Source organism: Acinonyx jubatus, chromosome B4 (assembly GCF_027475565.1).
Source record: "Acinonyx jubatus isolate Ajub_Pintada_27869175 chromosome B4, VMU_Ajub_asm_v1.0, whole genome shotgun sequence".
Lineage (NCBI taxonomy): Eukaryota > Metazoa > Chordata > Mammalia > Carnivora > Felidae > Acinonyx > Acinonyx jubatus.
In genome coordinates this window covers 133,629,630-133,656,071 of record NC_069387.1, presented here as the reverse complement: position 1 = coordinate 133,656,071, position 26,442 = coordinate 133,629,630, and the positions used below count along the sequence as shown (strand labels likewise).

The 26,442-nt window shown below is 61.6% G+C and overlaps 1 protein-coding gene across 5 annotated transcripts in view; it reads left to right on the top strand.

The window, feature by feature from the left end:
- The window catches only part of SCUBE1 (signal peptide, CUB domain and EGF like domain containing 1), a 131,643-nt gene that overhangs the window by 55,467 nt on the left and 49,734 nt on the right, over nt 1-26,442 (top strand). For 3 of the 5 annotated variants that reach the window (XM_027070530.2, XM_027070529.2, XM_027070533.2), the window contains 2 exons: nt 19,985-20,110; nt 24,216-24,332. The exons of 1 other annotated variant lie outside the window; for it this stretch is intronic. In XM_027070530.2, the coding sequence (XP_026926331.1) occupies nt 19,985-20,110; nt 24,216-24,332 (243 nt within the window). The remainder of the gene's footprint in view (nt 1-19,984; nt 20,111-24,215; nt 24,333-26,442) is intronic. One more of the 5 variants, XM_027070532.2, reaches the window with a different exon arrangement.

Here is a 26,442-nt window from a genome sequence, read left to right as displayed (position 1 = left end):
CGATGTGTGCTGGGTACTGGCTGAAGCCTGAGCTTCAGCTGAGGGTGGAGGGGAGATAGGGAGTAAGTCCTCATCCTCAAGAGACCCCCTTTCCCAGGGGCGGACAGGGACCCGGAGGCTCCGTGAGGCCACCGGGGAGAGGCTGGGCTGCCGCGTGGCTGAGCGCGTGGAAGCCGGGCCGTGCTGCCCCCTTTCCCGCGTCTGATGCCCCAGAACAGGCCACAGGGCAGCTGAGCGTCTGTGCCCCTGGGAGGCTGAGCCCCCTGCAGAGCCAGGCTGGCACTGTCCCGGCAGCAGCATCACGGGTTTCCCCGTGCACATTTACCATTCCCTTTAATGCCTTCTGAGCCTGTTTCAATGCACATGTAAGTACGGGTAGGAAACCCCATTGCCCTCCCACCACCGGCGTTCCCTGTGGCACTTTCTCACAGAGCTCAAGACTTGGCGTCAGGGGCGACTCTGCTTCCAGCGAAAATCAGACGTGGGGCCTGGAACAGGGAAGCTTGGCTTCCTTGGTGTTAAATAACGAATGATAGCACGAGCTGCATTTACCGTGTGCCTACTGCACGCCGGACGTTTTCACGCACTCGCACATCGCATCCTTGCCATGACCCCATTTTCCAGATTCAGAAGCTGAGGCACAGAGAGGTTAGGGAACTTGCCCAAGGTTGCGTAGCCATTGCTCTGTTGGTCTGGCCCCTAAGCCCAGGCAGACTACGTGGAGGGTTCTGACAAGGCTTGGACCCCTGTGCCTAGTCTGCCCAGTGGGGGTGAGACCCAGGAGAGGCCCCGAGGGACAGCAGAGACACCTCCTCGGCGTTCCCCATTCGTGAGCGTTCCCTACGCCACACATGCCTCATTAAGCACCAAGAGTTTCAAACACGCTTTGTGGTGGAAATTTCCCGAAATGGCGCACCCGTTTCCCTCTCCTCTTCGGGGAAACAACCTGAGTCAGCCTGGTCTCTTTTCCCTACAGTTCGTAAAACCTTTATGAACTTCAGTTACGAAGACAGCCACTCCCCTTAAGGGCCACAGAATGCTCGTTAGTGTTTGTCCCCGTGCCGAATGTCCCCAGACACCCAAGCCGGAAATAGCCCTTCCCTTTTGACTTTGCTGTCGTCAGCCGATCCGTACTGCTGCCTCACAGCGGGTTTGCTGTGAAGACTGTGGTGGGGGCTCCACGTGCACACGCAGGTGGGACGCGGGGGACTCCCGACCGGTTGGTGATGTGCCTGGGCTCTGCCCCCGCCGTTTGCCCCGTGGGAACATTCTCACGCGTTTGCCAGGTCACAGCCCGACTCTGGGTGACTGCGTTATGCAGAGATGGCCTCGATTGAGTTAAAAATTACTGTGCTCATTAGCTCTCTACAGGAAAGACTGTCAGATTCTGTTCCTTTTTCCTGTAGGCTTATGAGGGTACTTACCCAAGCGTAACTGGAGACAAGACGATAGGATTTTTCTAACTTTCCATTTTGAAATCATTACAGATTCATAAGAAAATGCAAAAAAAAAACAAAAAAACAAAAAAACAAAAAACCAGTGAAGAGGGGTCCCGGGTACACATCACCCCATTTTCCCCCACGGCCACATCTCCTGTCACTGGAGAACAGCATCTACACGGGGAAGCTGACAGACAGCCGTACTGTGTATGCATACAGCTCTCGGCCGTCCCATTACATGTCGATTTCGCGTAACCGCCTCAGCGATCAGGAATTGACATCGTGGGGGCACCTGGCTGGCCCAGTCACTCGAGCCTGCGACTCTTGCTCTCGGCGTAGTGGCCAGCCCCACGTTGAGTGTGGAGATTACTTAAATGAGTCAATAAATCTTAGAATTATCACTCAATAGCTGAACGTCCTGCCAGGCACGCTGCGCCCTCTCCGCCTCTCTCCACCGGGGGGCTGTACTAGTTAGTATCTACGCCCGCTCGCTTGGAGAGCAAAAGAGGCATGATTAAGTACGACAGGGCAGCAGCTACAAACTGGGACTGTCCTGGGCACAGCCAGACATACGGTCACCCTAATATTTCCTCCTGTGACTCCTTGAACCTTTCAAAAGTAGGTGCCAGCTACCCCCACACGCAGATGCGCCCAGGGTCACGTGGCTGGGGGGGTGGGGCGCCGAGCCGGCACCCAGGTGGTCTGGCTGCGGATCCGGACCACCGCCGTTGAAAGGAACCACCACGACCCCGTGGATCACCTCTTCTCCGATAGGCATGGAAATTGGGTTCTAAAAAGAGGAGGGACTCTCTCGTCCAGCGTGCTTGCCAACCTGGCCGGGGCTTGTGTTGCCCGAGCCTGCACCCTGGGCATGGCATGGCGTGGCATGGTGTGGCATCCTGGGTGGTCAGCGTAGGCCCGCAGCAGTGCTGAGGGGCTCGGCCAAAGGGAACTCAGTTCCGTCTGGGCGCTGGGAGCCTGGGGGAGGTGGAGCAGGCGGAGGAAGTCCCTCAGAGTGGGTGGCCCCTGAGGGAGCCAGCTGGTAGGGAGTAGGGCAGGCGGTGGGCAGAGGGGCCCCTGGGAGATTGTGGGGCAGTGGGGGTTGCGGTGGGAAGGGAAGGGTGAGAGGCTGCTGGGACCATCTGGGTCCGGGCCTGGGTTGAAAGTAACGGGTCAGAAGCAGCTAACCTTGAAAAACAACTCGAAGTGGGCCGTGGAGACAGGCAGAAACCCGAGACACAGGGGGCCCACCTCATCCCTTCGTGGGCCTGAGTTCTGGAATAGTCTGGAGCGGGGAGGGCCCTCAGACACCACGCCCCTGGCGCCATCGGACTGGGCCTGGCAGGTCGTAGTGACGACAGGTCACGTCTGTACCGTGCCGGGAAGGGGGCTCCGATTTGAGCCCCTCTGACGTGCGTGATGCTTCTCATATGTGGTTGCTTTTGATTTGGTTTCCAACCTAGCCTAGACTCCGGGTCTCCAGCCGCTCCCACCCCCCCCACCCCCCACCCCCCCACGCTCTTCTCTTCCCCGTGGGTCACCCAGCTGCCCCTCACTGCCTGGCCCTTCACGCAGGCTGGCGTGGCCTCGCATCTCGCACCGAAGATGCCAGCTCTGCTCTGGTTGGCCAGGAGAGCCTGTGTCCCAGCGGCCCCTCTTGCCTGTTGGAGAGAGTGCATCCCAGACCCTGAAACCAGACCCAAAGCGGATGCGAGGGAGAGGGTCAAGGCACTGTGCTCGGTGGGACTTTGGACTTTGCTGTGAATGTTGCAGGGCACCTGTCAGTCCTGGGGGCGGAGGCACGCACGGTCCACACTTCGGGACGGTCACTAAGCACCTTGGGGTGGGCAGCGAGATAAAGCAGTTTTCTGGCAAGTGATGCTGGCGGGCGTCAGGGTCTAGAACTCACACGGGGGCAGTGTGGGCGGAGAGGAGGGTAGCCGAGGGGAAGAAGACAGAAGGGCGGCCGAGGGGAAGGTGACAAGAGGAAGGGAAGGTGACAGAACAGCGGTCAAGGAGAGGGTGACGGGGGGGGGGGGGGGGTGGCCGAGGGAAGGTGAGAGGCAGGGCAGATGGGACTTTCTGCAGAGCCCCGCCCCCTCAGGTCTGCACTTTGGGGAGCCTGTTGCCCGAGTCACGTGGGTGCAGGGTATCTCAGCGGCGGCCGCCTCCGGACGAGGCAGGGCCTGGCTTCCAGCCACCCAAGGAGCCCGGGAGGGGAGCCCGCAGGCTCCGCGCAGGACCAGTCCACCGCTGCTTCCCATGAGGCTGAACGTGCTCAGCACCCTGGCCCGGGGAGAGGCTGGGGGCCAGTGCAGGTGGCCACCCCTGTCGCCTGGTCAGCCCCGGCCTGGCCCCAGCCTGGAGCCTCAGCAACTCTCTGGGCGTTGACGGATGTGAGGGAAATCTCCGGAATCTGGGGCTTCATCGGGGTTTAGGGGCCTGGGATACTCAAGTGGAGTTTCTGGTCTCCCTGCACGTGTTCTGGGGGCTTGGGGACGGCGTATTGCCATCGATGTCACCGAGTGACCTTGTGACCGGGCGTGGGAAGGGTCTAGGTTCCCCCGTCCTGCTTGGGGGGCAGTGCTCAGAGCCCCACCTTTGAGCCAGGGCGTGAACTCCCAGGACGCACAGACGGCGGGGGAGGCAGACACGAAGGTGAGGGCTGTGGGTCGGGGTGCCAGCACGGCGCGGGGGGAGGGGGGAGTAGGCTCCAGCACAGGGGTCCTGGGCTGTGGGGAAGTGCCAGCGGGCTCGCTCACTCAGTCAGCAGAGAAGACCGAGTGCTGCACTCAGATTAAGTCCCTCCAGCCAGCACGCAGACTCCAGCCCTGCAGGCCACACCCCTCCAGTCAGCCACAGCAAGAAGCCTCCGTCCTCGGGACCCTTGTCCTCGGGACCTGAGCCCGCTGCTAAAGCCCACACCACTCAGGCACTGACTGGGGAACTCCCCAGCAAGAGCCACTGGGGGGTTTTCGGGAACAGGGCCCTGGGTTTGGGCCAGAGCAGAGGGCCGCCTGCCGAGACCCCAGGAGCAGCCTCTCCGTCGGTCCCCGCGCTCGTCCTAGACCCTCCTTCCGCGTTCCTCCAAGGCCGGTCCTTGGCCCTCCTCTGGACTTTGTCTTCTACCCTGCCCTTCCTGCTCTGACTTGCCCTTCACCTTGGCCGGCAGTCAGACTGGACTCCGTCCCCAGCACCTTCTCTGCGAGCAGGTGTCCTCCCTTGCTAGGCTCATCCCCACCCCTCTACTGCTCAGCTCACGCTCCCCGTCACTCTGACACTCGCATGCACTCTGGGAGGTACTTTGGGTGAGTGCTGTCATCCCCACTCCTGGAGGGAAAACTGAGCCGGGCCACCCCAAGAGACGGTCCTCAGGACGAGGAGGGGCCGACCTTCTAATGCTACAGCCACTTCCCTTCTCCTGCTCCATCTACTTCCAGGTTCCAGTAAACAAGCCTGTGGACAGACCCACAGTCCCTTCTGAGCCACCCCAGCCACAAAGCACAGCTTAGGATCTTACCCGTGTGCCTGGCTGGCGGGCTCCCATGGGCCCCCAAGATGTGGTTCCCCTGGCCCAAGGCCAGGCCTTGACCCAGGGGGCTCCAGCGTGGCTCCTACAGGGCCAGGGACATCTCCTGCCCTGTGCCAGAGCTCTCCATCATCAGCTGTGGGTGCTGGGACCCCGTAGGTGTATGGGCTGGGAAGTTTCTGTTGTAAATGAGGGGAAACGGCCTGGCCACACTAGCGGATCCCACCCTGGCCCCAGGGCTGCCCCTGCCAGCTCTCCCCGGGGTGAACCAGCCGGGCCGAGAGCACAGGGCAGGGCTTGTGCACAGGTTCTCCTCGATCCCCCTGCCCGCTGCAGGCCGGGTGGGCGGGAGAATAAACAGCTCTCGCATTTAGCGGGAAGATTTACGGTGCCGCCGGAGGGGACCCGTCCCAGCCCTGTGCAGTCCGGAACGGCCCCGGAGGCGGGGACGATAAATCCAGCCCATTATTTTTTACGAGCCTCCCACCCCATAAACAACTCCTCTGGCTGGTGAGCCCAGCTTCACGCCCTTCTCCTGGCCTGGCCTCCAGCCAGCCCTGGCCGGGCACCGGGACCCCAGCACTTACTTTGTGGCGCTGGCGGTGGGGATCTTCCTGTGCTGCAGCGCCTCAGGCCGCCCAGAGAGGACAGTGCAGGGCAGACGGTGGACCCAGCCCGAGAGGTACCTAGCCCTGGCCCCCTTGGCGGCCACAAGTCCCGTGGCCTCAGTTTCTGTTCCGTGAAGTGGGGCAGACATCAGTAGTTGTTGATAGTCATGAATTAATATTTACAAGGACTGCTCTGGACACAGTGTGTCTAGGCACCGCTGTGTGCCCAGCCCGTGCCTGTGCTTTGCCACGAGCGATCAGATCCCGAGAACAGTCTTGTGCCACTAAGTCCCTCTTGCAGGCCAGGAAGTGGGCATTGAGAAGCAGAGAGATTTGTCCACGGAGCCCTCCTAGTGTGTCCTTTACCCGTTACGGGCCTCGGAGGGTGCTCTTTTTCTGCCTCAAATGCCATTCCCCAGCCCCTCGCTTCCTGGAGAACTCTTCGTCCTCCTTCAGAACCCGGCTCGCTTTCACCTCCTCCGTGAAGCCACCTCTGACTCTTGCCAGACACGTCTTCCTCTCCGTGTGTGCCACAAGGTTCTGAGCGGCTCAGCTCTCTCGCGCTCTCTCTCTCTCGCTCTCTCAGGAGACCCGTGTGTGAGCTCCTAGAAAGGGCACAGACATGTTTCTTACGCCGAACCCAGTGCGGGGAGCAGAGGAGACGTGCCGAGTGGCAGTGAAACGGGATGGGATTGACCTCGTGGGGGGGACAAAGGTCTGAATCATGTGTGGCCTCGGTGGCAGGTCCCTCCCGTGGGCAGGATGCGCGGCACCCGGCGAGGACTTGAGCCGGGCCGTGGTTCGGCTGGGGGCTGCGGCTGCCGGTCTCGCCTGGGATGGCTCCCCGGCTGCGTTCGGCGTGCAGCCAGCCGAGGCCCCTCCAGCGGGAGAGCCCAAGTTTGCCAGAGGCTCGGAGACTCTCCCCTGCCACGGCCACCTCCTCGCCTCTCTGCCTACGCTGATTCTTCATCGGGGCACCTTTCCTCCCTGCTGCCCCAACCCTGCCCTCTTCCTCCCGGCACCCTCCCCCCCTCGGGCACCCAAACATGTATCCGGGGAAGCCCCAGCTAGGCCGTCTGTTTAAGTTAGAATCAACGGTGAGAATCTGCGTACGTTCCCGCAAGTGGTTACACCTGCCCTTGATATGAGCTCAGGGGAAAGGGAGACGTGCTCAACATTTGTTGAGTGCCTACTGTGTACCTAGCCCTTTATACCCTTTACTTCCCAGAGGACGCTTGGCAGGGACAGCCACCACCACAGGGCACAAAGCAGGGGGTGGGGGTGCCGGGAGGGACCGCAGCACCGCTGGTTTGGGACAGAGCCACACAAAGTGTCTCTGTCTCTCGAGCCCCCGCTCTGAGCTGTGCCGCGGCAGGCCGCAGAGGAGAAGCTCCAGCTGTGGGGCCGGGGGGCCGCTCTGTGTCCTCAGAGGACCTCCAGCCAGCGTGTCCCCCAGTGTTCTTACCGGCTCCTCCTCCCAGGGGCCCCAGGGCTGCTGTGGCAACACTGTGGGGGCCGGGCACCCCCCCCCCCAGGTCCCCTCCGTCTAGTCGCCCGTCGAGAGAGAGAAACAATTTGTTCCCTGGTCACGGCCAGGCCCATGGTCTGGGGGCTGCGTGAGCTGACTGTCCCCCCATGGCTTCCTCTAGGGAGGGATATGGTTGTCAGATGAAAGAGAGGACGCTGTTTCCACTTGGGTTTCAGGTAAGCAACGAATACTTTTTTAGTGTAGGTATGACCCACGTGCCATCTGGGACATACTGATACCTGGAAGTGTTTGTTGTTTTTCTGAAATCCACACTTAACTGGGCATCTTCTGTGTCTGTCAGGCACGTGTGTAAATCTGGCAGCCCTGGGAGGAGGAGAAGGACACCCCAGACCTCAGGCCTCTCGAGCCTGGGCGGAGTGAAAAGCCTGCCAGGCCTCAGACGGGCTTGGACGTGCTCGTGCTGACGCCTAGTGGTCAGCAGGGGAACTTCAGGGGGTCGGAAGGGGAGGGGGGTAGCCGCGAGGTGACCCAGGGGCCGGGGAAGAGGGGACACGGGGGAGACAGGTCGCCTTCACGGAGCACCTGAGACCCGAGGGGCTTCACAGAGCAGGAGGCTGAGCCGGTTCCGGGGCCGCACACCTTCACATGGGCCGGGATGGGAGGCGTGACGCCCACAGAGCTCTGCAAACGTTTGTCCACGCGTGTCTGCCCAGACCGCCGCGTGGTCCTCGCATCCGCTAGGCAGGCTCCCTCCCATCCCGCAGAGGCAGCTTTCCGGGGGCGCCGGTGTCGGACCTGGTCCAGGCACCGGCGGGGCGCCGGAGGAAGGCTGGTGTCCGTCCCTGCTTTCCGAGAGGGCAGGCCCGGCCCAACCCCCCCTGCTGTCACCCGGGATGCCAGGAGCCAGCCACGTCTCAGCAGCGCGTCGCACGCGGTGCCTGCCCACACGGTGAGCAGCGGTGACGGTGTGGGCCGGGCATCCCGCTGGCCTGGCTCGCGGCTTCCGCACGGAGGCTCGCACAGGTGGTGCTCTGCGGAGGCTCATGGAATGTGCGAGGGCCCGACGAGAGCCTCGTGAGCCGCCTCCTGACGTGGCAGAAAGAACGCGGAGCCTGAGAGCCGGGGCATCGGGAGCCCCAGGGGACAGAGTTGAAAGGTTCTGTGTAGACGCCGGGCTGACTGCTGCGTGACCCAGTGGAAAAGGAGGGCTTTTGTCTAGATGGGTCTCCAACGTCCCTTCCAGTTCTAGCTTTCCAGAAAACTGGTCCCTTCTGGCTGTTTGCTGGCATGGAATCCACAGCGAGGCCGCTCCACTTTAGAGCCATGACTCTTGTCTACAACCGGTGCGCCTTGAACCCACCGCCCCGCAGGTTTGTGTGGAACACCCACGAGCGGCTCGACTGTGGCCGCGGCCCCTGCGAGAGCGGAGCCCGCGAAAGGCACAGAGGAGAAGCAGCCCGGTCTTGTGGAACGGTCTGGTGTAGAGGGGACCCGGCCTAAACATACGCGGGAGAAAAGCGCAAGTAGGCCAGTGAGCAGATGACAGGGACGGTGTTAGGAGTCCAGTCGCAGGAGGCTTGGACCTCCACGGCTGGCCCAGCTGGTCGGCAAGCGCCAAGAGGAGGGCAGGCGGCGTGCGAGTTCAGAAGGGCCGGTCCGTCCCGGCAGGGGGCCGCTGAGCCTGAAGGAAGGGCGGCCGGTAGTAGGAGGGCCGAAGGGTCCTGCCTAGGGGGCGTGGGGGTGGGGGGCAGTGAGGGAAGATCAGACCCACCGAGGCAGTGAGACACGGGCAAGGACGAAGAGGGAGCAGAGTCCCCTGAGGGCCCCGAGGCAGCCGAGGGGGCCCCAGGCATGGTAGGTAGGGCGTGGGGCGAGCATTTGACCGCTGCTGGAGAGTGGCCCAAGGGGACCTTGTCCCTGCTCCACCACACGAGTTGGGAGACCTCTCTCTGAGCCTCAGCATCGTCACCCCTCAGGTGGGCCTGCTGACAGGACCCGTGCTCAGACTCGTGCAGACAGTCAATTAGGGACATTCGCAAAGAGGCAAATTGCACGGGGCCTGGCCTTGAGGGGCTCTGGGTAAGTGGAAGTGTGTGGTCTCTTGTACTCCCACTCCCCAGGTGGGGGCGCCCCTGGGGACGCAGCCTGGGCCGGGCTGGACTCCTGGTCAGCTGGGGGTCTAGCCCGGGGCGGCCGGCTGCTGGCACTTGGGTCGGGCCTGGCATTGCCCGGGAGGGTGACGTTTCGGGGGCAGAGGGTAGGAGGCGGAGCCCTGCGTCCTTGCTAAAGCCCAGGCTCTGTGATGAGAGGCTCCTAGAGCACTGTCTAGGCACAGACACTGTTGGAGTGTAATTAGGGGAGCGGGGCAGATCCAGGCAGGCAGATGGCGCAGGGTCACGGTCGGCACGGTGACTGCAGGCCCCACCCAGGTCTGGGCCCACAGACAGATGCGCCCCGTTGCCCGAGTGTTGGTCCCTGTTCTGACGCAGAGCCAAAAGCCCAGAGTGGCCGAGCCCAGGTCCCTTGCCGGTGCAGCTGGACTCGGTGAGCATTTCTCAGGTCTTCATTGCAGGCCAGGCCCTGTGCAGGGCACCAGGGCAAAGAGGTGACTCAGTCTTGGGCCCTGCCTCCTCAAGGAGCCCCTCGCCTGGTGGGGGGAGCCCAGCAGATTGCAGTTACAGTTAGTGTGCTGGGTGCCCTGAGAGCGCGTAGTGCAGGGGCTTTGGAGGCCCAGGCCAGTCCCCTAACACAGACTAGGGACTGGGCTGGGGGGGGGGGGGGGGGGGCGGGGAGAGGAGGGAAACAAGGAAGGCTTCCTAGAAGAGGGGACGTCCAAGCAGAATCTCAAGTAACTATAGTCAAAGCTGCTATTCAAACGAGGAGGGCATGTGTCCCAGGCAGATGGAACTACATTCCCAAAGGCTCCAAGGTGAGAAGGGAGGGCAGGATGTGCAGGCTGACGGAGCATCCCTGTTACCTAGGGCCACGGCAGGCTGTGTGGGGGCGGGAGGACCTTTGGCGCCAGACTGAAAACCAGCCTAACCCTATGGGTGCTATGGTTTGGGGGGGGGGGGGGGCATTGATGAGTTTTTAGCAGTGGGATTTAGCAGTCAGATTTATGCTCTAGAAAGTTCCCTCTGCAGCTGTCAAAGGGCAGATCTTCAAGCCAAGTGGAACAGGTTCACGTTTCACCTCTGTCACATCCTACGTAAGTGACCGTGGGCAAATTGCTTACCCTCTGTAAACTCTATAAAATGAGGATAAAGTTACTTGCTTTGCAGGGTGACATTATAAAGACCTATAGTCTTGTCTTTGTCCCTACACGAGGCTGGGGCTGGGCCCTGGGGAGTCGGGGATGAACTGGGGGTGCTCCGGCCCTCAGCGAGCTCAGGCAAGGGTCTGAGGAGCATGGAGATTAGAGGGAGGGCCAGGGTGAGAAGTCAGCATCTTGGAGCAGCTGGCATTTGAGATTACTTGGAGGGACAGGACGTGGAAACGTGCACGTAGCCAGGGAGGGCACGGGCTGGGTCATTCCGGTGCCCCAGATCACCGTGGGGAAGGTTAACGAACAGAAGGGGACGAGCCCGGGCTTCCCTGCCGTCCCCTGTCCCAGATACGAGTCTCCACTGCCTCCTGGAAGTCCCTGGGAGCACAGGTTCTGTGAAACTCGGGTTCGCCTGTCCTGCTCCGTGTCCCTTGGGCAAGCCACCCAACTTCTCTTCACTCTGTCCTCCTTTTCACTTGCAAGGTGGGGAGAACAGGTTACTCAGAGAAGTGCCCGGGAGGCTCTGAGGAGATTATTCATGTAAAGAGCTTGGCGTATACAGCAGGTGCTCACTGACAGTAGCCGTGGTTGTCATCAGCCTGCAGCGAGTTTCTGGTGGGCCCCTAGATCCGGCCCCCTGGATCCCCAGGCCTCCCCTCAGTGGTGACCTCTCTGTGCCTCGGCGCGCCCATCTGTTAAGTGGGGCCGATACCCTGGTGTGTGGCACAGCTCGGCACACGGGCAGCTCTGGGCAGTCGGGCTCGGTCGTGGTCGTCGTTCGAATCCCCGCTCCCCCAGTGGCCCATCCCTGCCACTGCTCCTGTGCCTTTCCGTCGTGGCACGACCTTTCCATGTTTCCTTCATCCCCCTGGTTTTTGCCTGCCTCGCTTGGACGGCTTGCCTCGTCTGGGTTGGGGAAGGCGGTAGCGTCTTCCTGACACCCCCGAAGGCTCCAGCCTCTTTCTGGGCTCCATAATTTTCTATTGATGAGGTCGAAGGGGAGGAGACTCCCTCCCTCCGGAGGTGGGGGGAAGGGCGGAGCAGGGTGATTGTTCTCTCCTGGCTCTGCCGTTCCCAGCTCGCCTTCCCTTCCCGCGTGTTTAAGGGACATGGGTGCGGAAAATGATGTTATTGATGAAGTCGCCATAGCAACGACCCTCGGGAGGCACGCATTCCGGCTTTGTTATCCTGGGCCAGCGCAGAGAGAAAGGCCCAGCTCCTAAGTACAAACAGATTGGGCCCGCACCCACCCCCCCGCCGCCCCCCCCCGCCCCGCCCTGCTTGAGATGCATCCGTGAACTTTGCTTTGCCGAGAAGACGCGATGTGCACACTGGTTTGGGGCAGGCAGATTCTGCGGTGGTTTAACTGTGCACGCTCTCGTGGAGAATCCAGACGTGATGGAAGGGCTTTGGGAAAACTAGGCCCTGGCGGGGAAGGGCTGCCGGGGCCCGTCCCAGGGCCCGGAGGAGGCAAGAATCGAGAAGGGGCCCATCGCGAGGAAGCCCTGGGCACCGGGCAGCAGAAGGCAGGGCCCGGGACCCTGGCCCTGCTCCCCAGGCACGGCGCGGCCCTGGCACGTCCTTCCCCACCCTGATCTAGCCTCCGTGTGCTTGCTCATGAGATGGGAGTGGCCGTACCCACGTCTTCAACTCATGATGAGGGCTCAGTCACACGAGAGCGTCGTCAGAGCCCTAGTCTCTATATCACGTGTTCTGAAAGACTGAGAAAGGGCTCCTGATTGTGTCCCAGACCCAGCCTTTCTCCCTCTCCCACGGCCACTGCCCTCCCCTAGGCTCCTTTGTCCCTTTCAGGGTGATAGCGCCTCCCATGTGCTTGTGGCCCGTGCTGGCCGCCCTCGGACAGCATCCACAGCTCTCTGCCACGAAAGTGCACCCCTACCCTATTTACAACCTTCCTGTGCCCGCCCCCCTCCCAGCCTGGGACGCAGTCCCTCAAGCTCTTATCTGTGTCTTTGGCCTCAGTGGCCCAAAGAAGGGGAGGGCACACTGAGTGAGCGCCTGGGAGGCCCGGCCTGTGACTTAGCCACTTTTATATGGATGGAAACTAAGGCTCAGAGGGCCATGGTTGCCCAAGGTCCTGAGGGCAAGTGGCAGAGTCTGAAATCAGACCCCGTGACGCGGCCGTGAAGCGTCTGTCTCCTGATCACTCCCCGCCCCATCCTGGGCACAAAGAGACACTCGGTCGGAGTTTGCAGAGCATCATTAGATTTGGACGGGTTAGATCAAATTAGATTCGACCTGGCGGGCAGCCTGGCCTGACTGGCACCGGGTCCCTGAAGACCAGGATTTCTGGAAACGACTCTGAAATTCGATCTTCCTTCCCCTCTAGGCAGGGAGGTAAACAGGGCTTCCTGCTGAACTTGGCACTGTGGTTACTCCCCATATCAGGACGGGAGCCGGGCCAAGGGAGGCTGCACCCCGCCCAAGGATGCTGTCTTGTCGCCCGGCTCCCAGGAGCACATGCCGAGCAAAGCAGGGGCCGCAGGAGGACAGAGTCTGGGCCAGGGTCCTTCCGTTCTGCGGCTCACGGAGAGCCACGCCGTGCCCGGCCCCGGGCTTGGCCTCTGCCCTGAAGGAGCCTACGGGCTGGCATCGGTGGAGACGGCGTGCCGGTTAGAACTGGCCAGAGTGCCCCGGCCCCCTCAGGGGAGCCGGGGTGGGGCTGCAGCACAGGGGGTGGGGCGGAAGACGCTGAGGCCTCTTCCGGCAAGGAGCCCAGGACCGTTCCCCTGGAGCACCTCACATGCCGTGGGGTTCACCTATTCAAATTCTCTTACCCTCGGCAGTAGCTGTGCTGGTAATACTACCTGTCAGCTCACTGTCCTCAGGACAGCTCCCCCCCCCCGGGAGAGGGCAGAGGGAGTGCCACCTTCTTTACCCCTGGGGCCGAGGCAGAGGAAGCCCCACGCCAGGCTCCAGGTGACGGAGCTAGAGCCCCATCCCCTGCCCGGGCCTGAGCCACCTTGGTCGAGCTCACCCGTAAGGTGAGGGACCGACGTGGGTCATTGTAGGTTTGGACTGTGTTAAGGGAGAGGCAGGGGGCTGTCCCACGCGTGACCGCGGGACTTGTCAGAGCCTTTAATGTGTGCTGTGGAGTTCCCGAGGTGCCGTCCCAGAGAATGCATGGCTGCGAATGCCACATAACGCTGTCACGATTCTCTGTGAGATGCTGTCAGGTGGGACAGCCTTTGTCTCTCCCTTCCTCCCTCCTTCCTCCTCTCCCACCCTTGCTCTCCTTGTATTCCTTTCACCCCTGTGCTGGGCACTGAGGACACAGACAAGGATAAAGTTGTCCGTCTAAGTTCCCCGTGGCGGCTGAGGAGGGTGACTTCACAACCACGTGCACGTAGCACAAGGTAGACAAAGGCAGGAACCCGCTCCGTGCCACACGCATCACGTAGTTCTATCATTCAAGTGTCGTGGCAACCCTCGGAGGTAAAGGTCATGACAACCCATTTCCCAGCCTAGAAAACAGAGACCCGGAGAAGAAGGCATCTGACCAGAGGCTCAGGTACAATGCATCTCAGCCCCAGCCCCTCTTGAGCCCTGCACAGCCTTCCTCGGGATGCTAGAGGATGGTGAGCCCACGGGCAGGCCACCCTCTGGGCCCGGGAGCTGGCCCCTCCCTCTGGCTTTCCGCCTTCGGTAAGACCGCTACGTGCAGCCAGGGTCCTGGGCACCGGGACGTAGCGGTGGACGAGGCCCCTTCCTTCCTGCGGGAGCTCTCTGGTTCGTGGGAGAGGTGGCCGCAGGTCGACGTGCACGGGGGAGAAACGGAGTGGTCCCTGCCTCCTACCCCATCAGCACTTTGCCGACTGGAAGGAAGAGACACGGAGCCAGGAGACTCGGTCTGTGGGGTCAGATCTACCTGACGCCTCCGTCACGTAGCGGGGGCTGTGCCCAGTGCTGCCCGGAGGCATCGGTCTCACGGGCTGGCGCGTCGGCTCGTCGCTCAGCTGAGAGCCCGCAACCTTTCTGAGCGGTCATGGTGGGCGTGGGCCAGGCCTGTCCGAGGCCGCCCTGGTGCCTCTGGCCCAGTGGGAAGGCCGGCACGGCTGCAAAGAGAGAACAGGACTCAGAGGACGAGCGGGCGAGGAGTTGGTGGGGGGGGGGGGGGGGGGCAGGCTGCTCAGGGAACCTCGTGCTGCTCGGAAAGGTTAAAGGGGTGACACAGGCACAAGAGTCGAGGCCTCGTGCGAGCCTGACGGTCCTGTAGCTGAGCTGAGGCTTCGCCCTCATGCGCGGTGGTAGCCGGTGCGAGGTCACGGGAGCCAGGGGTTCCGTGCTTTGTTGAGGCGCTGCTCAGAGAGCTTCACGGAGGAGGAGGTGTCTGAACCGGCCTTGAATTTTAATAGGTTTTTAATTCCGAAGACAACCACTGGTGACAGGCACCGCTTATTACGCTAAGGCTGTGCCAGGTTCCCAGTTCTGTTCACCCCGCGAAATGCTGCCAGTCAGCCTTCTGGGTCCCACAAGTGTAGCTCAGGGACCCCGGGGTGGGAGAGTCTGGCTGGGAGCCCAGCAGCCTGGATTACAGTCCTGCCATGTGATCTGGGACAGACACTTCCCATCTGGGGGCCTCATTTTCCCCTTCTGCAAGATGGATGGACAAGATGGGCCACAGGGATCCATCTGTGGCTCTGCCCGCCATGCCGCACCTCTTCTCGTGGGCTGCAGAAGCCGGTGTGCCCCCGAGTGAGGAGAAGGTCGTGTGCTTACTGCGTCTGTAGCTGGTGGAGCCGAATTACGGGCACAGAGGCGGCCAGGTTCCTTCCAGGCCCCGGGCCGGCAGTCATAGCCATCTGGGGAATGGTCGCTGACACCATGGTGATGCCCGGCCGGCCGCCATGGCGGGGCGGAGGGGCCTCCAGAAGCCCTCAGGCCGAGAGGAGCCCAGCCTCACAGGAAGCCAGCTGTTGGTGGCTGTTCTTCTCGGCTGCTTGCTCCGTATCGGCCTGTTTCCCAGCACGGTTGCTGCTTGGGTGTGCGGCCCAGACCCGTGGAAGAGGGGAGGTTATTCCATTTCCCTCCCTTCGTGGAGGATCCCCTCCCAGGCAGGACTTATATTGGACAGTGAGGTCACTGAGAAGGCTCAGAGCTCAGCCTGCCCGCAGGGCCCGGCCAGAGAATCATGCTAAGCCCAGAGAGGAGAAATCTGGCCACCATGTCAGTGCTGCAAGTGAGGCTGGGGACCGAGGAAGGCTTCCTGGAGGAAGGGACGCAGTGGCATTTGGCCTTATGGAGCGAACACCTTATGGGACACCTCACGGGTTGACCGCTTCCTGTAGCCTCCAGTCTGTGGCAGGTGCAGGGACAGAGACACCCCCTTGCCCCAGCAGAGGCGAGAGGTGATGAGTGCCTGAGAATGGATGGGGGATGGGGACATAGCTTCAGGCCCACCTGCACCCCCAGGGGTTCCAACAGCAAGGTCAGGAGTCAGCACCCACCCCATTCTCCTCCGCAATGACTCTCCTCTCAGCCAGCTCTCCCCTTGTTTTGGAAAGTATCGTGTTTAATTAAAAAGTGTGTTAACGTTAACATGTGATAGATTTTCAGTTTCTATTTTTACAAATACAAACCGCCCCATTTCGTTTCCAGGATAGCAGATGTTAGTAGCTGTAGCACGTCACCACGTGAACAGAAGCTCGCAGGCTCCTGTGTAATGGTCAGAAACGTAAAGCGGTCCCAAAGCCCTCTCCGCTGACGACCCAGCACTGGCCCTGCGCTCAGCTGGAGGAAAAGCACCCCGTGCTTCGGAGCCTGGGTGGGGAGTCCTCGGTGGGTCCCCTGACCTCACTCAGGACTTTAGGCGGAAGACGGGGGCCTCGCCTGCCTCTCCCACAGTTGCCAAGGCCACCGAAGTGGACACGTTTGAGGTCAGCCCATCACTGGTGGGGCTTGGGGCCCGCCCTTCCAGCCCCAATTTCACTGCTTCCACGTCGACTTAGACTGGAACTCCGCATTACCCCCCGAATTATCCTTTGCCAGCAAAACAACAACAGCGTGGCTCATCTTTAAGTCTGGATTCTCACAAAGAAAGACTGCCTGATTGCAAGGCCACAGTGGAAGAAAAAGCTGAGGGACTTCGAAAGCCTTGTACTCGCTTTAGCAGCCAAAGTTCAAGGCCACATCCGCTCCCCAGTGACAAATTTATGGTTAGTGATAATTAGCAGGGTTTCTGGTGAGTTGTGTTTCTTTGGCTGGGAATGGAAATTGAATCTCTCTCTTCACAGATGAGCCTGAGCGCAAACAGGGGCCCTCGGGCTCTTCCCAGTTTAGGGAGAAAGCACAGATCCGTCTGAGTGGCATCGATTGCCTGTGCCAGCCCCAGGACAGCCCTGGGCGGTTAATACGGGGGGTGGTGGTGTGGGGGTCGCGTGGGGTCGCCATCGGGAAGCCCTGTGGAACCGGTGCAGTTTGAGACAGGCCTAGGATTTCGTTTGTGGAAGACAGGAGGGGCGAGGGCGTGGAGGCGGCGGTGCCAGGGGTCGGTCAGCAGGCAGCGTGAAATCACAGGCTGGAGTGCGAGTAGGAGGCGGAGGGAGACGAAGCTGGGAAGAAGCCCGAACACCAGCCCCTGTACCTCATGGGCGCCAGGGAGCCATCATCAGGGTGGTGGTGGTCAGGGAGGCCCCTTGGCGGCCACCCCCCACTGGCCGGCCCCTGGCCAAGGCGGGAGTCTCTCGGAAGACTTGATGAGAGACAGCGTATGTCTCAGTGGCCCGTGAGATCCCCTCAACTGAGAGCCTTCTCCGAGGGGGGGGGCTGCCGGGCCTAGACAAGATCCCCGTGAGGACCTCTCTCCAGATCCGCAGAAGATCCCGGCCTTCAGTGCCCCCATAGAAAGACCTAGCGTCGGAATACCTACGCTGTCTTGTCTGTGGAGCACAGATTATCATTCCCGTTTTACGCAAGAGACTCAAGAAGTGAAGCAATTTTTTCTGAGACACGCAACCGGGAAGGAGGCCAGGCCCCTGCCCACAGCTGCTGCCTTGGCAGTGACCGAAGAGAGCCATGCCGCCTTGGTGAGGCTGGCTCTCACCGGCTCGCAAGGGCCGGCTGTCCACCGCTCCCCAGCTGCACCTCCAGGGACCTCTCCTGGCGCTGGGCGTCAGCCGTGCTAGGGCATTCGCACCCCGGCAGCGGGCCGACCCTAACGCTCACCCCGAGCCCCGTCCGCGCCCCCACTCCCGTTTCCGCGTCGCGCAGCGCCCCCGTCCCCCAGGCGTGCACGGGTGCTGTTGTGGACTTTGGCCAGAGGAAGGGGCTGTCTCTCCGGATGAACTTGAAGCTTCCTACAAGGAGCCCTGTTTGTTCCGCTGCTGGGTCGTTGGTCACGCTCTGCGTCTGTCCAACCGCGCGCCTAGAATAAGTAAGGAAAGTGAGGTGAAGGAACAACATGGGTAGTCAAGTCAGGTGAAACCAGAGGTCAGCACGCTGAGCAAAGTGCAGGTTTTACTCGTGGCCATTTCTTCGTTTTATTGATACTTAGACTTTTTAAAACTCTCTGTTGTGGGGCCTCGGGGTGGCTGAGTCGGTTGAGCTTCTGACTTCGGCTTGGGTCATGATCGCCGGGTTCGTGAGTTTGAGCCCCGCATCGGGCTCTCTGCCCGCCCCCCCCCCCCAAGATAAATAAACATTTAAAAATACATCTTGGTTGTAGCTGCCAGGGTGTTTGTGTTTTTAAATAGATGTCAGATCTCAGTTGCCCCCCCCCCTCCCCCCCGCCGCCACCCATGCTTAAAGTGGACAGGGTCAAGACTGAGCCAGTCCTGACACACACGTGGGCCACCTAGGGGAAGGGAGGCCCCCATGTGTCCCCGCCCGTGGCGTTCCTTCCCTCCGTCCAAGGCTGGCTCCTCTCGGGTAGGACACGGAAGTAAGGTCTCAGGGCGCTGTGTGGGCGGACAGCAGCTCCTCCTTTCATCTGCCCTTAGCCTCTTGATGGACTTGTGACCTACAACCTCTCACTTGACCCCAGTGACCTCATAAATCCTGGAAACTCCTCACAAATCACCAGGAAGATAAACATCAACTGGGGTCAACCGGAGGGGGTCCGAGCCACTCCAGGCAGGCTCCCGGGGTGGGGAGAATGTCCCAGGAACTACGGGTGGCTGAGGAGAGAGGCAGATGGCCCACCCCAGGCGCTCTCACTGTCCCCATTATGCCAGAGCCCTCAGGGAACATTTCCATGTAACTCTCCGCGAGCAATGACTGGAGGCCAGGCCTCTGGAGCCTCGAGGTGAATGATCCATGGTCCTTGCCCTGGAAACTCAGGGTGGCCCAGCTCTCTGCGCTCCACAAGGTCTCTGGGCCAGGAGTGGGAAAGAGGTTTAGAGTCTGAGGTGCTGGTCCACGTCCTTGTGATGCCTCTCAGCGTACCGTGGGCCTTTGGGCAGGTGTCTCAAGCACGGTTTCCCCACCTCTGAAGGGAGCGCTTGCCTTTATAGGGGCAAGGAGCCCGAGCACATTGCTCCTGCCTAGGGTTTGGAGCCCCAGTAGAGTCTCGGGGAGCCTGGAAAGAGAGGAGACAGGAACACAGCTGGCCTTGTGAGGGACAGGGCTTCTGAGCCCGGCCGGGAGGACGAGTCGGAAGGGCCCGCCAAGCTGGTGCCACAGGGGCAGGGCTCCAGCTACAGGATGGGGACACGAGCAGGCGGTGGGGTGGCCCGGCCTCAGCACCCTGGGGCAGGCTCCCCTCTCTGATGCCTCCCAACCAGCAAGGCGGGGGGGCTGAGTCTTTGCAGAACAAGGCACCTGAGGTCTGCAAACATTTGCCTTTAAAAAGTAGCGTCTGCCAACCAGCAGGAGCCTCGGACTGAGATTGTGGCAATGGTGACCCGCGTGCCCCGGGATGCGGAACAGGCTCCAGGGGGGTACAGGGGCGTGTGGACGGAGCCGGAGGTCGTACGGGGCTCTGCGTTTGGGAGCGATGGTTCCTCGGGTCCTGGGGCGCACTGCAGGGACCGGGGACAGAGACAGACCCCCCTCTGGCAGCTGGGCGGTGGTGTGTAGGTCAGGGCGTGGCCGTGGGGCTGGTGAAGACGAGCCTCTGCCACCCTGAGGTCCAGGAGAGCAGCACAGCTGCCTCTGACTCGTGCAGGAACGCGGTGAGGGGTGGCCGCGCGGGGCCGACGGCGCCTCCCAGGCCACAACACATCTCCTGACTGCTGCTGCCCCCGCCCCCCCGCGGTCCCCTGACCTGTCAGCGTCCCCTCGGGGCCCAGCCGCCTGCCGCGCAGGGCCGCGTGCCCTTCCGATGCAATCCGAAGAGTGCTGCCTGCCGCCATCGTCTGAGATGCCGCCGCGCCTGCTTTAGTAGGGAAGCGGTCCGAAGCCCCGACCTGAACTCGGTTCTGTAATCCGACCTAGGGCGGGACCGCTTCTTCCGTGGGTCCCCTGGTTTCTCCCCAAGACCTCTCCAGCTGGACGGCTAGGTGCACACCCCTCCGTGCGCGGACGGTGCACGTGCTAACGGTGGCCCCAGAACGCTGCACTTGATGGTGACGTTTTAGAGGCCGCCTCTCTTCAGCCTGAAATTTTCTCTCTCTTCCCTCCCCCCGGTCCCCTCTCTCTCTCTCTCTCTCTCTCTCTCTCTCTCTCTCTGTCTCTCTCTCATCTGTCTCTTCCCAGAGGGTATGAACTGCATGAACAAAGACCACGGCTGTGCCCACATCTGCCGGGAGACGCCCAAAGGTGGGGTGGCCTGTGACTGCAGGCCCGGCTTTGACCTTGCCCAGAACCAGAAGGACTGCACACGTAGGTGGATGGAGGCAAATGGGTCAGACATCCCCATGCGTCTCCTGCCCTTGCTTTATTGGGGGGTGGGGGGATCTGTCCAGTCGGCTGGACGTTTCCCCGGGAGGGCTCTCCGCCCCTCGGGGTCGAGAGGAGGGCCAGGTCCCTGAAGAGGCCTGGGGAGGCATGAGGGATGAGGGCTGTGATCGCTAGACACGGCGGTTTCCCCACCTGGCACGAATCACCGACAGCCCCGGGGCAGGACCCTGCTCAATAGCCCTGCCGGTGCGAGCTGTGACCCTGACCCCAGAGACCCATGGGCCCCGAGCCGAGCCCTCCCAGGGTATGGAGGGCTGTGGCACAGAGACCTACAAGCCCAGGCTTCCCGGTGGGCCAGGGCGGCCCTTGGTGACAGGATGGTATAAAGAAGGAAAGGAGCTTGGCGGGGGAGGGGTCCCAGCCCAGCCCGTGCTGACCTTATTTCCAGGATCACAGATCGGAGCTTGCAGGCTGCCCCCGAGGGGCCCACTGTAAATGGTGATTCCCTGGGAGATCTGGGTTGAATGAGGCCTCTGGCCAAAGGTGCCATTCAGGACCAGCTTGGAGGTCAGCCCACGGGGCACAGGTGTCATTCAGCCCCTTAATGTGGTCCTCCCCGGGAGGACTGGGAGCCCGCAAACGAAGCAGGACCGTGGCCGAACACACGAGTCCCCAAGAGCGTCAGACCCAGCTCCCAGCAGCTGCGTGGGGAGTGGCAGGTTCAGCCTCGGCTCACTGGGCAGCTGGGATGCCCACCGTGGTGCCGCGTTTGCTCTGTGTGTACGAAGAGCTGAGGGAGGCCGGTGTGCCTGCTGCCCACGTCTGGCCAGAGACTCCTGCTTCATTCCAGCCCCGTTCTGTGATGCAGAGAAAGGTGTGGAGGAGTCCGAATCCGATTCCCGGTAGAGAAAGCAGCCCCAGCCTCGCCACTGAAACAGGAGACTGAGCTGACCAGCGCTCACAGAGAAACTGGCTTTGCTTTCCATCCTTCGTTCTGTGGAGAAGACAGCTGGCCCTCGCCGGCCTGTCCTCCTTAGTCCGTGATTGTCATCAGCTGTTCTGTGGGTGGCCGCCACACCTTTCCCAGCCCATGCTCCTCAGTCACCAAGGTCTTGGGGACCCACATGCACTAGACATCGTCCCTGTCTCCAAGGAGCTCGTGCTCCAGCCCCCACTCGTGATGCGTCCTTTCCCCGAAGCGGAGATGCTTCCTTCTCCCCAGGCACGTCCCGAGATGCGGGCAGCCTCCCTCCTTGTTGCTGGCCTTTCCTGTGGGGCCTCACAGATGAGCGTGTGGGCGGTCACCACGGGCGAGTGCCCGGCTCCAGCCCCAGGACTTTGCCAGGCCCTCTGTCCTCCGCATCGGACAGTTCCTTTAACTACAGAGAAACCCGCTGCGCCTGGTGCCCTTCAGAACCGAGAGTGCAGAATTGCAGCTTTCCCAGTCCTCCGGACCAAGGCCAGGGACAAGCACGTGTGGACTGGGCAGGCTTGTTGACGGGCTCAGCCAGAAGTAAAGAGTGTTCCTTCCACAGCAAGACTGGCCAAGCCTTGAGCTGGGTGCTGGGGAGAGAGCTCTGTGAGCCACAGGCGGTGGCTGGGACCCACTGAACCGTCTGCGATGAGCACTGCAAGGGGACAGGTTGCTCAGAGGACATCTCCCGAGGGGCCGAGCTGATCTGAGAGGTCGGGGACAAGGCAGGGCCCTCTGTGAGCCGGGAAGCAACCCCCCCCCCCCACCTCCCCACCCTTCAGTGAGAAGACTCAAGCCCTCGACCCGCATGTTTGCTGGTGAAAGAAATAGAAGCCCCGCCCTCTCTGCTGGCGGGGGCTCCGTACAGCCAAGGTGTTTATAGGATCGGATACCGGTCCTGGGGGCAAGGAGTGGGTGACCGCAGCCCTCCTGTGCAGGGCCCGCGGGGATGGCCCTGGCTCCTGCCGTGTGGTCGACGTGAAGGGTTAGCATAAAGTTGGCTCTGAGGCTTTCCCCCCGGCCCTTGAGGCCGACTGAGGTCTGGGAAGTTCTACATCCGGATTTGGGTTGGGGGCCTCGCCCGCCTCCGTGGGCCAGCAGGACTGCAGGGCCTCGGCACCCCACTCTTCTATCCAGAGTGCAGGGCCCACGCCGGGGCCAGAGGGGCTTTTTCCATCCCTTCTTGGTGGTCCCGGAGCTCAAGGTGCCAGCACACACTTCCACGTAGAAGCTGTGGGCGCTCTCGGTGCTCACTAGCCCGGCCCCCACGGTCCATGAGATGCGGGCACGCCCGTGTGGGGGAGCACGGGGCCCTCAGCACGGCCCTCCCCCAGCTTGCCTCAGACAGACCTTCGCCCTCGGAGTCGTTTGCAGGGCGCGGCCCATCTCCTGGAGCCCAGAGCTTGGAAACAACTGTCTGCGGTGTCCTCCCGGCCTCCTCACGCCTGCACCCCTGCCCCCTGTGAAACGAAGCTTCTCTCAATCTGGGGAGGCGCGTGACGTCCAGCCCGAGGCAGGGCTGTGCCTGGGGCTCTGCCCTCACCTGAAATCTGTGGCCGCCTCTGCCCTTGGCTTCCCCGGGGCTCTTCCTAGGCAGAGAGCTGAGCTGTTTCAGAGACGGGAGGCTGTGACCGCAGGCTGCCGGGCTCCCTGGGAAAGCTGAGAGAAGAGATGCTCCTGTGGAGAAGGGGCCAGAGGGGCTCCGCACTCCAAGTCCCCGTTGTGCTTCCTGAAGAGTTGTGCACGTCCTCGAAATGTCACCCCGGAGGTTGGGTTCCTCCTCCAGACGGGACGTTAGCTCCCTGTGGCAGAGGCAGCCCAGCAGAGCCTGTCCCTGGTTGCAAGGACGGCATCTGAGACACTGAGCAGAAGCCACTCTCTTCGTGTCCTCCTCAGCCGGCAGGGAGACGGCACGTGTCCAGGCTGACAGGGTCCCCGCCATCGCTGGGGACGGACGCCCTGGAGGCTCTGTGCCGTGCCCCGGGTGAGAGGGGTGCCTGGGAGAGGCGGCCGCGGGCCTCGGTTCTGGAATGCTTGGGACCCGTCGTGGGGAGCTGCCACCCGAAGGAGCGTCATTAATCCAGACTGCCACTCCGGAATCTGCGGCCCCTCCGACGGTGGTTGGCCTGAGATTTATTTTTGCATATTTGATCATCACTGGGGTCCTGCCAAATACATGAAGAGCGTAGATAGAATTCTAGGTAGGTGGTTAAGGTGCCAGGAAGGCAGCCCGTCCTCAAGGCCCTGGGGCACCGTTTGCATACAGGCGATGGGCACCCTGTCATCTTACGAGCTGAGTAAAGCGGGGGCTGCGAGAACCCCTCGCACAGAGATCTCGGATCTCCTTCGGCTAAGTGGTTTTCTTTTAAATAAACCAGACTTTATCTTCTGCTACCTCAGACTGGCTGTGTTTTGTTCGGCCCCCTTTTAGCCGACCCGGGTCGCTGATGCCGTGAAACGTTCTAAGACTCTGTGAGACGCTGCAAACTACGTGACGTGTTTCCATAAGAGGTCATTCTCAAAAGCGCACCTGAGATGACATTAACGTGCATATGTTCTGTCCGTTTGAACACTGCCTCCGGGGGATCCGGGCTCTGAGGGGATACGGGCGGAGGCGGCCGCTGGGACTAGGAGGGAGCAGACTTCCGTGGGGACACCCTCCCGCACGCGGAATGAGTGTCCGCCTCGCCACGGGCCGCCACCTCCCTCCCTCGCCTGGCAGGGCATGCCCGGCATTAACAGACACTTGTCCCGTCCAGACAGGCAGTGTCAAAGTGCCCCTGGAACCTAGGAAGGATAAAATTGTCTCCCCTAGCGCTTTCTTCCCCGAACACCGTCCGAGTCTGTCAGCTGGAGCCGGCCCTGAAGCCCACGCGACCCGAGTCCACCCGTCCTACCCCAGTTCACGCCCAGGGAGCGAGCAAACCCATCCAAGACCCTGGTGGGGCTGAAGTCCAGGGAAACGTGTGCTTACTTGCTGTTTATCTTATGCCGTCACTTTGCCCCCCCCCCCCCCCGCCCCATCCCTTAAGAGAATCAACCAGCACCGATAAACTAATCCTCTTTGTTGTTGTTCCTTTTATACACACGTATGTACGCTTTGGGCCTAACTAGTAACCTGTAACTATGGAAACGGAGGCTGCCAGCACAGCTGTGAGGACACAGACACGGGCCCCATGTGTGGCTGCCACCAGAAGTACGCCCTCCACTCAGACGGTCGGACGTGCATCGGTAAGTAAGTGTGCCCGGCACTGGCACCCGTGCGCTCCCCCCCCCCCCGCCCCCCCAGGGTGCACCGTGTGGCCCTGCCGTTGGCCAGCACCCCACCGCGGCCTGGTTCCCAGGAAGTGAGCCTGAGGGAGCAAGAAAAGGAGCACCCAGGTCCCCACCGAGGGGGCCGGCAGACGTCCCCGAGGGAAGCCTTCTGTAGAGACTTACCCAGGGCCATCCAGCCACCCAGGACCAAGCACCTCCACTCCGTGTCACTGTGGGCTCTCTGCGGGTCCTCCTCCTCAACAGGGGGATGGCCTGTGGGGAGGAGGAAGGTGTGTGCGCCCAAGGAGGGGACCTTCTGTCTTTAAAGCGCAGGGGTTTCCCTCCCGATACGGGGACACACAGCACATACGCCTAACCTGCATCTTGGCCCCACTAGCGACGTGAGCTGCCCGCCACAGTCTAGAAAGCCAAGGGGTTTGCTCAGAAAGCGGCTCTAAGTCTTCATCGTCTACACCAGGGGAGACGGACGGAAGAATCCCGGGGTAGGGCGGGGGGGGGGGACTCTGGGTGTTTTTAACTGCTTCCACTCCTGAGCTAACGGAGCTCTCGCTGGACTTCTCCCAACTAGAGTCCCTTCTCATCAGCACTGCCCCTTCTGCCACCTCACCTGTCGTCACATGGAGTCCCCTTCCCCCCGGTCCTTAATTCCAAGAGGAAGCTAGAATATCTGGGGTTGCCTCCTGCCGTAATCAGTAGTCGCTTCTTTCCCACCCAAAAATAACAGCACATCTTCCAGCTGAGAAAAAGAAGAATTCAAAGTTGGCACCCACCCAACTTTGTTCATCCTCTGCTTTCTTTCCCTCCAACGTCAGCCACCCTTAGAAGCCCACGGTCGGTGGTCACGTCTATTCTTTTTAAGGGCGGGAGCGGGGGGCATCTCTTCATACTGACTCTGAAGATATTCCTGAAGGGACTCTCCAGTAACACACAAGGGGTGGCCAGCAGGCAGAGCCGGGGAGCCAGAGTTTGCTGCCGCCTTCTGTCCCCGCGACTGCTCCCTCGTCCTGTGAGGGGCCGAGCGGGGGCGCCAGGGCCGGGGCCGGCCCCCAGCGTCTCAGCCTGCTCCCGGCTGTCTCCCAGGGGCTGCTACCTGCGTGGTTCTCCCTTCCTCTGTGTGGTCTCCTCTCAGACGGCCGTTTTGGTTTCATCTTATCTCATTCCTCCTGCTTTTCTGGTGATGGTCCCTGATTGCCTGTCTTGTCTGATAACCGACGTTCATTAAGCATTTTCAGAGCCAAAAGCCAAACCGAACGAAACAACCAAAAAACGAAAAAAAAAAAAAATTTTTTTTTTTTTTTCAAAGCAAAACCTGGTCTCAGACTAGTGTCTCTATTGCAGCCTGATCCCATCTAGAACCCCCTCTCCCGCCTCTCTCCCTGTCTCCACTGTCCTGCCGGGGGGGCCCCCCAGGGCCCCCCAGCCCCTTCCTGTCTGTCTGCTGGGTCGCCCTCCCTGTTTGTGTCTGCAGCGCAGCGGCCCCTGCCGGCCACGGGACCAGCGCACTCAGCCGCCGGCCAGACACCCACCCAGCCTCGTCTCACGCATCTTGTCTCTGTCCACCTGCCTCGTCGTTCCTCATTTTTTTACCTTTTAGCGTCTGCTGCATGTCAAGGCCCCTGCCTAACTCTCCTCTCTGATGTAACCTCCCTCGCCCCCTCTTTCCCTCCCCTCCCCTTAGCGGTCCTCCTCCTCCAGACCCAGCTCCTGGGCCATCGCTCCCCGCGGGCCAGGAGAACCACCCGTGTGCCTCCGCTCACCGCCGCGCAGACTCCCCCCCTCGGGAGCCCGTGTCCCCACACACCTCCGGCCGAGCCGAGGACCTCCTGGCCACTAACCTCACGTGCGCCTCCACGGGCAGCATCGGGGCACAGCGTCTTGCCCGACGGCCAGGACGCTGCCGGCCGGTCCGCCTCTCTCTCCGCACGCTCCTGAGATGACTGGCCCCTCTCGCGGCCCCTGTCAAGCACTTGAATGTCTCGCTCTAGTCCTCTATAGACAAGCAGGCAACCAGCGCTGCCCCAATCGAGCCCCTGTTCTGTCTGTCTGTCTGTCTGTCTGTCCGTCG